The 15,676-nt window shown below is 45.8% G+C and overlaps 1 protein-coding gene across 1 annotated transcript; it reads left to right on the top strand.

Annotated features, from left to right (window-relative positions):
* The first annotated feature begins 1,584 nt into the window (after positions 1–1,584).
* LOC132585851 (phospholipase A2 inhibitor gamma subunit B-like) lies at positions 1,585–12,347 on the top strand. The gene is made up of 6 exons (XM_060257726.1): positions 1,585–1,633; positions 3,062–3,172; positions 5,199–5,348; positions 8,064–8,204; positions 11,175–11,274; positions 12,194–12,347. Exons 1-6 carry the CDS (start codon positions 1,585–1,587, stop codon positions 12,345–12,347), a joined length of 705 nt encoding a protein of 234 aa, XP_060113709.1.
* The last annotated feature ends 3,329 nt before the right edge of the window (positions 12,348–15,676 follow it).

A 15,676-nucleotide genomic window follows, 5' to 3' on the forward strand; every position in this document is an offset into this window, starting at 1 on the left:
GAGCCAGGAGACATTGGGGGCAGAGCCAGGAACAAGGGTGTGACAAGCATAATTGAACTCCAAGGGAGTTCTGGCCATCACATTTAAAGGGACAGCACACCTTTTAAAATACCTTCCTTCCATAGGAAATAATGGATAGGGGCACCTTCTTTTGGGGATCATAGAATTGAACTCCCTGGTCCAATCGTTTTGAAACTTGGGGGGTACTTTGGGGATAAGCACTAGATACTATACTGAAAATTAGGTGCCTCTACCTCAAAAAACAGCCCCCCCAGAGCCCCCGAAACCTCCAGATCAATTCCCCATTATTCCTATGAGAATTGATCTCCACATAGGGAATAATGAAGTGCTCAGCAGACGTTTCCTTCCCCCCCCCCTCGTTTCCGGCGACTCTGAAGCGAAGGAGTGGCCTCTCTACTCACGAGTTGCTGCCAGCTTCTCCACAGACACCCCATCCCAAGAAGAAGCCTTTCAATCGGAGACTGAAGCCTCCGGAGGTAGAAAGGCACATGGTCCTCTGGGGGCGGGGCTTCCCCCCCCCTTCCCCGCCGGCCAGCTGACTGGGGGAGGGAAGGAGCCTGGGAAAGCAGAAGAACTCCCGCTGGGACCTGGGGATTGGCAAGCCTAGGAGACATTGAGGCAAGACCACTGACCTTGGAAGGAACCTGGGAGTCCTGATCCTCCCAGAAGGAAATCCCACCCATGATCAGATGGTGGTAGTGGGCTATCTTAGAGAGAAAGATAACTCCAGGGAGCTGGGAACCCCTAGGTGGGCACAGCAGAATATGGGCTGCCAGCCAGAGTAGGCATGCTCTACCACATCTCCTATCCCTTCTCCCTTTGAAACCCAACTATCTTTTTTGTTCATTGGTTGTTGACAGTTAAACTCCTCCATTCCCCCCCATCACTTCAGCAGTCTATCCAGCCTTTCAAATCTGATTGGCCCGTGCTGAACAGGGAGAAAAGAAGATGGGATTTTTTTCCTTCCCATCACACTTGGGTGCACCCAACTGGCATCCAAAGAGCAAACAGGATGCCCATATCTCACTTTTTCTAGGGAAAGAATTTGGTTTGGTTGCCCGTGGTTTGGTTGCACGGGTTTGGTTGCCCGTGGCATCAAAGAATGCACAGTTTTTCCGGTGATTTATTCAGATATTGGAATCAGCATGCAGGAAAAAGCCATAAAGCATGCGGTCAACGCAATATCTACAACACTGCTGTTTCAGATGGATCCTTGTTTTGATAGTTCACTTGCAGTTTGTCCAAATTTGGTTAAAATTATGCTCAAAACAAAACAAAAATGCTGCATTCCTCTCTATGTTATGGTGGAACCACACCCTTAGGATTGATGAGGTCTATTAGGGGTCAGGCTGGGAAGGAAGAAATCATTCCCATTCCCCCTTGTCTTTACAGGGCCTGTGTTTTCTCATGCATGACAACCACAACTGTATAAGAAGAACAGACTTTGCGGGTGTCTCTCTTCATTTCTGGGAAGTGGTTCCGTACTTTCTTCTGGAGAACAGCCACAGTCGTGGTTGCTGCACTCCAGAGGTCTCATCTCAGCAAATGGCAATATTTTCAATGATGTCGGGCTTTCTTACCATCTGCCTCTTGGCTGCCTTCATAGCTACAGGTGAGGATCATGAGATCTGACTTTGGGGACCAGTGGGATCCAAACTTCTTCTCCCCACCCCCACCCCCCAGTTTTCTGCAATTTAACTGATTTATGGGTAGGGTTGCTAATCCCCAGGTGGGAGCAGGGGATCCCCCAATTTGGAGGCCCTCCCCCCATTTCAGGGTCATCTGAAAGCAGGGGGAGAGGAGGGAAGTGTCTACCGGGAAGTCTACTATTCCCTATGGAGACTTATTTCCGTAGGAAATAGTGGAGAATTGATCCATGGGTATCTGGGGCTCTGGGGGAGGCTGTTTTTTGAGATAGAGGCACCAAATTTTCAGTATCACATCCAGCACCTCTCCCCAAAATACCCCCCCAAGTTTCAAAAAGATTGGACCAGGGGGTCCAATTCTATGAGCCCCAAATGAAGGTGCCCCATCCTTCATTATTTCCTAAGGAAAGAAGGCATTGTGCGGTCCCTTTAAATGTGATGGCTAGAACTCCCTTGGAGTTCAATTATGCTTGTCACACGCTTGCTGCTGTCTCCACCCCCAAAATCTCCTGGCTCCACCCCCAAAGTCCCCAGATATTTCTTGAATTGGACTTGGCAACCTTATTTATGGGTGCTTCTCAAAAAAAAAAAATGGTGGTCTTGCACAGGACAGGGATGCACTTCTGAATTAACATTAGATTATGATCTGTAGCAGTAGATTTCAATGGGAGTAGACTCTATTGTACAATATTATGATTCTCTTCCCCCCCCCCCCCACCAGCTCTGGTGTAGCTTAATACTTTTTTTTATAAGAGCACTATAATTTTTAATGAAAATTGATCCAGCCACGGGAAAGAGAGATCTATTTAGGCAGTCTGATAATTGAAAGCTGTATAATACTGGAGTTAATTGTGTAACAGTCACTATCGTTAAAACTTTTAAAATGAACCAGATCTTATAGTCAGGAAGCTAGATAAAAGTACAGCGAATTATAGGTAAATAGATTGATGCCACACACCTTCCTTCCTTCTGTATAGAGAACCAAATTGCTTAGAGTGGGTAAAAAACACACTAATAGGAGTTTAAAAAGCAAAACTAAAAGTAGAAAGAGCAAAAAGGTGAGACTATAGCCAACGGCCTCTGCAGAGAGCTTAACCCTCTAGCAATGTAAAGGGTGATTTAAACGGGGAATTATGCAAAAAGTTCAATGAGGGAAAAACCCCAAGGAGCTAGCAGAACAAACTCTCTCTCTCCTCCCTAAGCCCCTACAAATATATAAAGATCACTGTGAATAGACAATACTGTCCTTGATGGACCAATGGTCTAATTCATTATAAGGCAGCTTCAGGTCTTAATGAGGGCTTGGTTTGGTCAGTCTGGCTGTAACCTTTGAAATGAGTATATGTCAAGAATGGATGAGTTCGTTTGCCACTTCTTCTTTCCTCTGGTCTTAGGGAAGTCTTTATCGTGCGAGAGTTGTTGGAGCTTTGGCCATACCTGTGAAGGACATTTGGAGGACTGTCCTCCTGATAAAGACATATGCGGCATCACACAGATGAGAAAGGGTAAGTCCAGAAGCTTCCAGCATTGTCCGGTGAAGGTCAGCCATGATCAGAAATTCCAGGTTCCTATTCCAGGAAAAGGGTTGGTTCAATCATAAATTTTACCCAGCAATGCTCTAACAATTGGTGGTAGGGTTGCCAATCCCCAGGTGGGGGCAGGGGATCCCCCGGTTTAGAGGCCCTCCTCCCACTTTAGGGTCATCAGAAAGCGGGGGGAGGGGAGGGAAATGTCTGCTGGGAACTCTATTGTTCCCTATGGAGACTTGTTTCCCATAAGAAATAATGGAGAATTGATCCATGAGTATCTGGGGCTCTGGAAAGGCTGTTTTTTTTGAGGTAGAGGCACCAGCTTTGCAGTATAGCATCCAGTGCCTCTCCCCAAAATACCCCCCAAGTTTCAAATGGATTGGATATGGGGGTCCAGTTCTATGAGCTCCAAAAGAAGGTTACCCTATCCTTATTTCCAGTGGAGGGAAGGCATTTAAAAGGTGCACGATCCCTTTAAATGTGATGGCTGGAACTCCCTTTGGAGTTCAATTATGCTTGTTACACCCTTGTTCCTGGCTTCACCCCCAACATCTACTGGCTTCACCCCCAACATCTACTGGCTCCACCCCCAAAGTTCCCAGATATTTCTTGAATTGGACTTGGCAACCCTAATTGGTGGCAGCAGGAAGCCCAAAACTCAGTGGAATATCTGGCTGCCCATGGTTGGGATCAGCCTTGTTCATGGGGCCACCTTCTTTGGTATAGTGCTGTGCTAAATGGAAGGCTATATAAATGGTATAAAACAGACGTGTCAAACATGTGGCCTGGTGGCCAAATCAGGCCCCCGGAGGGCTCCTATCAGGCCCCCAAGCAACTGGCTGTCATCTGCTTCCTTCTCTCTCTCTTTCTCTCGCTCCTTCTGCATAACAGCTTGCTTTACAAGGCTTGCTCAATTCCACAGGAGCTACGGAGCAAAACCTCTATTTTTTTCCATTGGCTGAGGCTCCTCCCTTGGGGAGGAAGGGAAGGGGAAGGCAGAGCTTGTTTTCCCAGGCTCTCTCAATCACACAGCAGAGCTACTGTGCCAAGTCTCTCTTCCTTCTATTGGCTGAGGCTCCTCCCCCCAATGCCCTGGGAAAGGAAGAAAAGAGCCACAGCTTCCTTTGCCCTGTTCCCTGGATCCCATGGGAAAAATACAAAGAAAGCACCTTTAAGACCAACGAATGCTAGTGTTTTAAGCATGTTTTATTTTAAGGGTTGTTTTTTTAAAAAAAAATATTTAATTGTGTTTGTCTGTGTCCTTTATAGATTTTATATCTCTGCTACCTAATCTTAAATAGGTACACATACGGCCCGGCCCACCATGGCCTGGCATGACAAGGTCTAATTTATGTCAGATCCAGCCCTCATAACAAATGAATTAGACACCCCTGAAGAACCTAAGCAAAACTTTTAACAATAAATCATTCTGAAGAGAAATTCTGTGGACATTCCCACATGCGAGGTATAGCAAGATGTCATTTCATGAAGCAAACACTGCAGTGTGAAGGAGCCTAGATTCTGTATGTAAAAGGACCCCAATGCAAGTCCCAGGACCTTGCCCTCAAGGATTTTGAGTAGCAGATAAATCTGATGGGCCAAATGTCTGACTTGAGACAAAACAGCTTTGTGTGGTCCTCTGATGCTCCCATATAGGGCTGCCAAGCCCCTGGTCCAGGTGGGGATTCCCCTGCCCGGAAGGTTCCCAACCCACCAGCCCACATTGGGCCGGTGGGGGGAACCTTCCATGATGTCATCTGCATGCTGATGTCACCCGGAAGTGACGTCATCGCGCCGGTGCATGGCGGCTGCTCTAGGTGTTTCTAGGAAAATTCTATGGGTTTCCCTGACGCTCTAGCCATTTGGGAGGGAAACTCTATGGTACAATAGGTCCCCTAGTGGAGAGTAAAGGGGACTTGGCAACCCTACTCCCATAGGCTGCTGGGCTGTTCATCCAATGTCCATCTGTTTTATTTAAACCCCCTTCTTTTCCTCACTACAGACTTCGGTCATGATGTCACTGAGAAGGCTTGCTTCCATTCTAGAGATTGCAACAAACCCCTCCTTTCTATCGCGTATCGCATTGGAAGACAATTCTGGACCAGAACAACCTGCTGCGTGGGAAAGGAGTGTGAGAAAGTCGTTCCACCCTGTAAGTCACTGCTGTACCCACCCTTTCCTCCTAACCAGAGTCAGCACGTCCATTAGGCAGCATGAGGCAGCTGCCTGGAGTGTGGCTGTGGGGGAGGGTACCAATTTTGATGCTCCTGCCCACCCTCACTTCCTCAGCAAGGGGAATAGCAAGCTCAGCAGCAGCGCACATGCACGCTGTTCGCTCACTTTGCTGCATCCCTCACATCTGTGCTTCCAAGCACAGATGTGAGGGTCAGAGCGATGGCGGGCACACATGCATGCATGCTGAGGCCAGAAGCCCCAAGGAAGTGAGGGGCAGCAGGGGGCATCTGGCCTGGGGCGTCAGTCTTGTGCCGGCTCCCCAGTGCCAGCACTGCTCCTCACACTCCCTCCTAGTGCTTCAAGGCCCTGGAAATTAAATGCAAGTCTGCACCACTAGGGATGGGCACTACCATGGGTTTTTTTTTTGTAGCAGGAACTCCTTTGCATATTAGGCCACACACCTCAGCTGTAGCCAATCCTCCTGGAGTTTACAGTAAGCCCTGTACTAAGGCCCCTGTAAGCTCTTGGAGGATTGGATACATCAGGGGTGTGTGGCCTATTACGCAAAGGAGTTCCTGCTACAAAAAAAGCCCTGGGCACTACAGTTCAAGCATGAACCAGGCCAGTTAGGGGTTCTCCTCTTCATTTGGTTAAGTCATTCCCAGACCACAAAACACCACCTTTTCCCCATGCAGGTTTGGATGGTTTGTTTTTGTACTTCATTCTCTCGGCAGCCTGGCACTGATTCAGTCAATTCCTAGGCAACGCTGGAGGTGGATTTGTGGAGAGCCCTCAAAACATCTAAGGCAGTTGTCCATAGCTTGATTGGCAGATCTGGGAGCCAACCATGGAGCTCCCATTCTGCTCTACGGTACAATACCATACCCTTACTCAGCTGCTTTCACTTTGCAGCAAAAAGAGAGGAGAGTTGTTGTGAGAACAGAAGAATAATTGTTGCTGTGTGTCTGATTTGGGGGGGGGGGGCTTTGAGGGATTCCTTTTCCCCCATACACAGTGGGGAAATTTTTTTAAAACACCTCTCCCAGCTGGGAAGGTGTTCCTTGTTGAGGTTTCAGGGGCCAAACTTGAAGCTAGAAGTGAGCTTTCCTGCTTTGGGGAGCTATAACTCGGACATCCCAAATCCAATTGTTGCCAAACTTGGAGGGCAAGTGGAGGGGAGAGCTTGTTGAAGACTCCCTGTGGGGTTAGCATCTCTGACTCATGAGGGGTCTGGTCTACCACCTCCTGAACCAAACAACCTCCCCCCCCCAAAAAAAGACCCCACCATGAACTAGTTCAGGAAAATGAAAAGATCGTGTGAATTTGTGGTATGTGCAATCAAACAAACCACCATTTCCTTGTTCATGCCCATCCCTACTCACCACCTTTGCTGTATGTTCTAGCCCTGTTCATAGAGCTCACAGAGATAAAAGACTTTATCGGTGAAATAACAAGAGAGGGATCTTTAACTAGAACCTCTACCTGTGCCATGCACATAGTTCCTGAGTTGGTAGTTGTCAATACTCCCCTGGGAATAAAGAGCCTGAAAGTGTCAGAATTTAATCTGGACCTTCCAGTTCAGAGTCCCTGAGTTCAGTTGGTGGGTGGTTATGCCAGTCCTGCCAATCCTGAGGTTTCTTGGCTCCTGCTGTTCACCAGGACAGGGATATAACTGACATCCCCTCCTGCATGACAGCTGGGAGGCTAGAAGACAGGCAGTCAGATGAAGTCCCCAGTCATAGCCCCTGAGGTTGTGCAGAAGAAGTGGGTGTGGCTTGGATTCAGCCACAAGTGGGTGTGGCTTGGATTAAGTTCCACCTCCCGGTAACCGTGGATACTTCATATTTGATAGAAAAGAAGGAAGTGGCTGCCTTTGTCTGTAAATGGGCAGGGGCCATGCAAGGATATGCGAGGCATGCACGTTCAGTCCATAATATCTCCTGTTAAAAAGACCAGGTAGCAGATGATGTGAATGACCTCTGCCTAAGACCTTTAGAGCCAGTGCCAGTCTGAGTAGACCAAGCTGACCTGGATAGACCAAGGGCATATTGCTCTGGGGTCACTCTAGGATTCATGGTGAAACTCTATGGAACCATAGAGTTTTTACCACAAATCCTAGAGCGTCATGCTGGGGACACTCTAGGATTTTCAATGCAAAGTGTTTTATTGTGAATCCTAGAGTATCCCTGGTGCAATGTACTCTGTGTGATGACATCACTTCCAGGTGATGTCATTGTGCCATGCATGCTATGTGCACATGAGAGAAGAGTCCCCTACCACAGCAGCGGAGGGACTTGGCAACCCTAGGGGCGTATGAGAGTGCCAGACTGTGCCATCACTGCCATCAACCAAATGCCTGGTGGAACATCACTGCCTTGCATGCCCTGCAGAAAGATAACAGGCTGCACTGGGCACAGATATTCTCCACCAGGTAGTTACCCCAGGCTGGTGCCAGGGCTGAGAAGGCTCTGGTCTGGTTGAGGCCCTCTCTTGGACTCGGGGCCACCAGAAGGTTGTTATTACCCAAGAGTAATGCACTTCTTGAGGCATACAGAGAGAGGCAGTCCCAAAGGTGTGTGGGTTTCTGACCACTAAGGGCCTTAAAGGTCAGAATCAGCACCTTAAATCTAATCCAGTGCTCCATGAGAAGCCAGTGTACAGGTCCAAACTCATGCTTTTCTCTTTCACGCAGTGCCACGCGACAACACCAACCTCAATGGGAAGAAGTGTCCAGCTTGCTATTGGTCGAACAGTCATAAGTGCAAGGATGAGGTTATAGAATGCATGGGAGACAACATCTATTGTGTTGATTGCACAGCGACTGCAAGCTCTGGTGAATAAGCATAGATTTGCACATGTAGATTTGTTTTCAAAGTAATATACTACCCCTGGTTGGGTGTACATCTAGCCCATCCCCTCATGGCTATTGCTGCCCATGCTTGTCTAGTAGGAATCCACCAGCTTCAGTGAGGTTGGGAAGAGGGGGTTAGGCAGCATCCCGGCCCTCTATCTCCACCCCAGCCAAACTCAATGTGGGGTGGAAGCATGGCTTAGTGCTAGTTTTGCATGGCGAAGGTCCAAAGTTCAATCACCAGAATCTCCCGTGAGAAGGACCAAGCTGGAGGTTATGTGAAAGATCTCTACCTGAGACCCTGGAGAGCCATTGACCATGAGAGTAGACAATACTTATCTTGAAGCTGGTCTTGATGTGGTTTATCTCCTCTTTGTCCAGTCCCCTGCTAATTCAGAAGCAAGCTTGAGCGAGTCCTCCTTCACTGGTTCCTCTCCTGTCTTAAGCAGCATGCAAATAAAACAATAATTGTAACCAACACTGGGCAACAATTAGAAAATAAGAACATAAGAGAAGCCGTGTTGAATCAGGCCAATGGCTCATCCAGTCCAACACTCTGTGTCCTACAGTGGCAAAAAAAAAGAAGAAGTCCCATCAGGAGGTCCACCGGTGGGACCAGGACACTAGAAGCCCTCCCACTGTTGCCCCCCCCCAAGCGCCAAGAATACAGAGCATCACTGCCCCAGACAGAGAGTTCCAACGATAAACTGTGGCTAACAGCCACTGATGGACCTCTGCTCCATATGCTTATCCAATTCCCTCTTGATGCTGTCTATTCTTGTAGCCGCTGCCACCTCCTGTGGCAATGAATTCCATGTGTTAATCACCCTTTGGGTGAAGAAATCCTTTTATCAGTTCTAACCCGATTGCTCAGCAATTTCATTGAATGTCCACGAGTTCCCGTATTGTGAGAAAGGGAGAAAAGGACTTCTTTCTCTACCTCCTCTATCTCATGCATAATCTTGTAAACTTCTATCATGTCACCCCTCAGTCGACGTTTCTTCAAGCTAAAGACTCCCAAGCGTTTTAATCTTTCTTCATAGGGAAAGTGTTCCAACCCTTTAATCATTCAAGTTGCCCCTTTCTGGACTTTTTCCAATGCTATAATATCTTCTTTGAGATATAATATCTTTTCATTAATTAATAAACATTCATTCCACACTGAAGTTCTGTTAGCCCATGAGCCACAGTTGGGCCACCCCTGTGTTAGCTCATGAAGTCCAGATGAAGACCCCGGATGTTTTTTTTTTTTTTAATTTCTCCATTTCAGTTGTTAGAAAATCTTCCACAGTCGTGACAAGCTTCAGAATTGTATTTGGATGCCAAAGGAAGAATAATGTCGGCTACAAAATACAAATACCTTCTTATCATCCTTTCCATAATCACTAAACACTCCTATGGACTCAAGCCTTACATTGGTTAGAATACAATACTGAAGCTGGCACCACTGTTGAAGATTTTCTAAGAATTGAAATGGAGAATCACAGAATCATAGAGTTGGAAGGGACCTCCAGGGTCATTACAAACACCTCCCCCTAAATTCACAGGATCTTCATTGCTATCAGATGGCCATCTAGCTTCTGTTTAAAAACTTCCAAGGAAGGAGAGCCTACCACCTCCCGAGGAAGCCTGTTCCACTGAAGAATCACTCTAACTGTCAGGAAGTTCTTCCTAATGTTGAGCCGGAAACTCTTGATTTAATTTCAACCCATTGGTTCTGGTCCTACCTTCTGGGGCCACAGAAAACAATTCCACACCCTCCTCTAGATGACAGCCCTTCAAGTACTTGAAGATGGTGATTGTATCACCTCCCAGCCGCCTCCTCTCCAGGCTAAACATCCCCAGCTCCTTCAACCTTTCCTCATAGGACTTGGTCTCCAGACCCCTCACCATCTTCATCGCCCTCCTCTGGACCTATTCCAGCTTGTCTATGTCCTTCTTAAAATGTTGTGCCCAAAACTGAACACAATACTCCAGGTGAGGTCTTACCAGAGCAGAGTAAAGCGATACCATCACTTCATGTGATCTGGACACTATACTTCTGTTGATACAGCCCAAAATTGCATTTGCCTTTTTAGCCACCACATCACACCGTTGACTTATGTTCAGCATATGATCCACTAAGACCCTTGGATCCTTTTCGCACATACTACTGCTAGGACAAGTCTCCCCCATCTTATAACCATGCATTGGATTTTTTCCTACCTAAATGCAGAACTTTACATTTACCCCTGTTAAAATTCATTTTATTGATTTTAGCCCAGTCTTCCAGCCTCTCAAGGTCATCCTGTATCCTGTTTCTGGAAATAAAAAACACCCAGGGTCTTCATCTGGACTTCACGGGCTAACACAGGGGTGGCCAAACTGTGGCTTGGGAGCCACATGTGGCTTTTTCACACATATTGTGTGGCCCATAAAGATTGTCCTATAAAGATCATTCTCTCTTACATCCTATCTTTTCCTAGCTCTTCGGTTTCCAGTGGGTCTGAATCTATGCTTCTTGTCTCCATAGCCATTCACTTACTCTCCTATATATATATATGCTTCTTGTCTCCATATATATGCTTCTTGTCTCCATAGCCATTCACTTACTCTCCTATATATATATGCTTCTTGTCTCCATATATATGCTTCTTGTCTCCATATATATGCTTCTTGTCTCCATAGCCATTCACTTACTCTCCTATATATATATGCTTCTTGTCTCCATATATATGCTTCTTGTCTCCATAGCCATTCACTTACTCTCCTATATATATATGCTTCTTGTCTCCATATATATGCTTCTTGTCTCCATAGCCATTCACTTACTCTCCTATATATATATATATATATATATATATATATATATATATATATATATATATATATATATATATATATATATGAATTGAACGGGGAGGATGTCAAAGGACACTTGCAATTCTAATTATGATTTCCATCTCTCTGCAGGTAATAGGACTACGCCCTTTGTCCTGAAGGGTTGCACCAACCGCAATGTCCTCAAAGATGTTCGTGTGGGTACCTCTTCAGATTTCTTCACTATTGATCAGTGTGTAATTTCTCCTGGGCTTCCTAATGCCATTCCGGGATCTGGGCTTCCTAGAGGCAATCCAGGATCAACTCTACGCTTTCTCCAAACTTTTTCTGGGCTCCTTCTGCTCAAGATCCTTCTCTGATTTCCTCCAAGGCAGACGTATGCAGATGTTGCTTAAGCAACCTCTTCTTGCCGCTGGCCTTCCCTCAAACGCAGAATGTATTTTTTTTACTTTCCACCACAGGATGTGTAGCAGTAATCTTACCATTTAAATCTCTCCCCCGTTTTTATGGGAGCTATGGTTCGATTATGGTTTTTCTGCAAACCTGGCAGTTCCTTCGAATTAACACAGATCCCTCCCAAACCTGTTCATGGCTCCATAGTGCGTATTTTTTAATCGGTATGCTGGGGCCAGATTTAAAAGGGTGCATGAATGGAATAACTATGTTCTTTGAGGAAGGAATTCATAGCTGCTGGGATGGCCTTGGGTCAGCCATAGCTCTCGCAAGAGTTGTCCTTGAAAGGGCAGCTTCTGTGAGAACAGTTGTCCTTGAAAGGGCAGCTCAGTGAACCACAAACCCTCCCCTTGTCTATTAGCCACCAGAAGAAAGAGCATGCAGCCACTGTCTGTTGCAGGGTATGCATCGCTTTTAGAAGAAGAAGATGTTGGATTTATATATTTGTCCTTTTCAGGACAGCTCTGGAGAGCTACGGCTGACCCAAGGCCATTCCAGCAGCTGCAAGTGGAGGAGTGGGGAATCAAACCTGGTTCTCCCAGATAAGAGTCCACGCACTTAACCACTACACCAAACTGGTTTTCTTGCACTGGTACAAAGTGCAGAACAAGGGCAGGGAAGGAATAAAAATGACTTCTTTACATCTGCTGCAGAACTGACCAGATATGTCATAACTTGGGGCACCTTTTGCTCTCTAGATCCAGTGATGAGAACTCATCCGCTGTCCAGGACAATGATGTGCCTGTCTCGTTAGAGAAACTTACCCAAGCCTTGTTCAGATACGATGAGGGATGGGCACGAACAGGCTCACAAACTAAAGTTCATCACAAATCGCAAAGGCAAGAGCAATAGCAGGTCTCTCGGTGCAATAAGGGGAAGGAGGGCACAGCACTGCCTTTTTCAATGCAAATTCCTCTGCAGTCCACGAACAGTTGCATTAGCAAGTCCACAAGGCTGTGCTGTTGCTGCAGGTTTGTGAAAGGAGCCAGATGTATGGACTAATCCATAAAGTGGTGTTGCTAAAAAAAGCATATGGTTGTCACAATCAACACATTGTTAGATCCAGGTGGGTTGCCATGTTGGTGTGTAGCAGTAGAGTAAAGTTAGAGTCCAGTGGCACCTTGAAGACCAACAAAGTTTTATTCAAGGTTATCTGAAGAGATGTGCATGCACACAAAAGCTCATACTTTGAATACAATTGTGTTGGTCTTAAAGGTGCCACTGGACTCTAAGAGCGTTTTCGCACTGACCTTACTCGGGAGCGACGTCCCTCTTCACCGCGCAGCGTCTGCGCGGATTTCGCACTAATTGCTCCGCAGAACCCGGAAGAGCCGCAAAGTCCCGCGGCTTTTGCGTAGCAAATGTAAACTGGCCAAAAACCAGTTTACATTTGCGACGCAAAAGCCGCAGGACTTTGCGGCTCTTCCGGGTTCTGCGGAGCAATTAGTACGAAATCCGCGCAGACGCTGCGCGGTGAAGAGGGACGTCGCTCCCGAGTAAAGTCAGTGCGAAAACGCCCTAAGTTTATCCAGCACATGGTTTTTACAGCGTCTTGCTTAAGACTGTGTGTTGGAGGAATGGGTATTTTTGCCAGTCCAGTAATAGATTTTGACAGGTTTTGGTTTCTTTTAAAGAAAACCGTTCTATGACCAATTTCTCTTCTTTGTGGGGCTTCCGTTGGATTTCACACTATCTGCCCCGGGGGCTGAAACTAGCTTCGCCTTTTTTGCAGGGCAAACAGAAACTGGTTTTTAGAGGATCTTGTTTGCCGTGTGAAAGAGGCAGAGCAAGTTGCAGCCTCTGGGCAGCTTGTACGAAATCCTATAGAAGCCCCACTGAGAAGAGGAGAGTGAGAGGGACGCAAGGCTAGTGGGAAATCGGTCAAAATGTCCCCTTTGCAATTGCGGGATGAAGGGGAAAATATTCCTAGATCTTTTGAAAATCAGGTTTCACTCCAAAATGGGAAAAATTGTTATGCTTCTTTTAAGTAAGGGGAGGAAGAAATGCAAAACGAATCTATTTTTTCTGAAAGAAATTACGAAACATAACTCTAGAAGAATATTTTGAGATCAATATGCCACATGGCCATTGCCATTATCGTTGACTGCAGTCTGCTGAATACGACACATGTTTTATAGTAGAGTATATGATTTTATTGATGCGTAATTTTAATATCGATTTTGATATTGTTGGAAGCCGCCCCGAGCTATTTCAGGAGAAGTGGGATATAAAGGTACAGGAATAATAAATAAATTCATATGGAAATGTTGTATGTTTGCATAAAAGAATGTATTTTATAGATGCTCCTATTTCTTAGGAAATTGGTTTGAATTTAAATAATTAAGATACAATGAATTAGGAGATTGATAGTAATAGCAAGAGAAAATTATGATAACAATAGAATCAAGGAAATAATGCTGTTTAAATTGTGTTTAAGAGAAATCAATGGGTTAGAAGACTAGACTTGACCTATAATAATTGAAAGCATTGTTAGTGTTATGTGTGAGCTGCTTTGAAATTGTAACTGTAGAAGGGGGGATGTCTATGTATATACATATATATTGCTATTTCTTATTTACTATTTTCAGGGGATTTTTGTAGCAGGAACTCCTTTGCATATTAGGCCACACACCCTTGATGTAGCCAATCCTCCAAAAGGTTACAGGGCTCTTCTTACAGGGCCTACTGTAAGCTTTTGGAGGCTTGGTTACATCAGGGGGTGTGGCCTAATATGCAAATGTGTTCTTGCTACAAAAAGTCTTTTTTTCCCCTTTTTCTTCTTTATTTCTGTCGTCTTTAAAATAAAAATAAAAATCTTTGAGGCTGAAAATCAGGTTTCACTCCGAGAAGTAATCAGTTATGCGGGGAATGCAAAAAAATCAAATGTGGAATTAAGTAGAAGATTTTAGCATCACCTAAATATAGATTTTCAACTTATCGAGGGAACGGCCTACTCTTCTATCAAGCACCAGAAACATGGATATTGTTTTTCCACAGGGTCCCACATGGAAAGGAATTCCCTGAAACACAGATTGCAAGCAGCTTTTGTTTTCCTTCTCCAAGCATCTGTCTTGCACAAGAAATTGCTCTGATGGTATGTTGCAATGGGACAACCCGGAACTGTATGGCTGGAGAAAATATGGAAATGGAATAGCCACATACAGGGCTTTTTTTGTAGCGGGAACTCCTTTGCATATTAGGTCACACCTCCCTGATGTAGCCTATCCACCTGGAGCTTACAGTAAGCCCCGGACTAAGAGCTCTGTAAGCTTCTGGAGGATTGGCTACATCAGGGAGCTGTGGCCTAATATGCAAAGGAGTTCCTGCTACAAAAAAAAGCCCTGGCCACATATGCGAGAGCCTCTGTTTCCATGATTTCATTCAACTGGAGTCCATATGGCTGCAGAGTTATTCCTCAGTGGGTGTGACGGCAGTGAGATCCCAGCCACCCAGAGGATGGTAGATTTATGGGGCACCAATGGGATGGGAGCTAAGGTTTGATGCACTGCATGGCTCCTTTTCCATCATAGCAGAAAGAGAACAAAGATGGCACTGCACACAAAGTTATGCCGGACCTTATAAACTGAAATGCAGATCAGGAGATTTTAAGCAAAATAAGGCCAGTGGGGATGTCCTTTCAAATAAGGCCAGAAGAGATGTCTTTCCTGCTTGGTGGGAAGCAAAGGACCATAGAAGGAGTAAGAACATGAGAGAAGCCATGTTGGATCAGGCCAATGGCCCATCAAGTCCAACACTCTGTGTCACACAGTGGTCCAAAAACCAGGTGCCATCAGGAGATCCACCAGCGGGGCCAGGACACTAGAAGCCTGCCAAATGTTGCCCCCCCCACCCGAAGCACCAAGAATACAGAGCATCACTGCCTCAGAGAGTTCCATCAATACGCTGAATTCCACATGTTAATCACCGTTTGGGATTCTAACCCAACTGCTCAGCAATTTCATTGAGTAGGAAAAGCCACAGCCGGATGGATTGATGGATTTTCCAATGATATTTCTCAGTGTTGTGTATTGGTTGTTTTGACTGCTGGTTTGTTATGTCTGTTGCTTGACCTTGAAACATACTTCCTCACCCTCCTGGACCCTGATGCCTGCATTCTGATTGGCTGTTCTTTAGAACCAGCCAATCGGAACGTGAGGCAGTTCTCTCAGGATCCTGGAAAG

This window comes from Heteronotia binoei, chromosome 17 (genome assembly GCF_032191835.1).
Source record: "Heteronotia binoei isolate CCM8104 ecotype False Entrance Well chromosome 17, APGP_CSIRO_Hbin_v1, whole genome shotgun sequence".
NCBI classification, from domain to species: domain Eukaryota; kingdom Metazoa; phylum Chordata; class Lepidosauria; order Squamata; family Gekkonidae; genus Heteronotia; species Heteronotia binoei.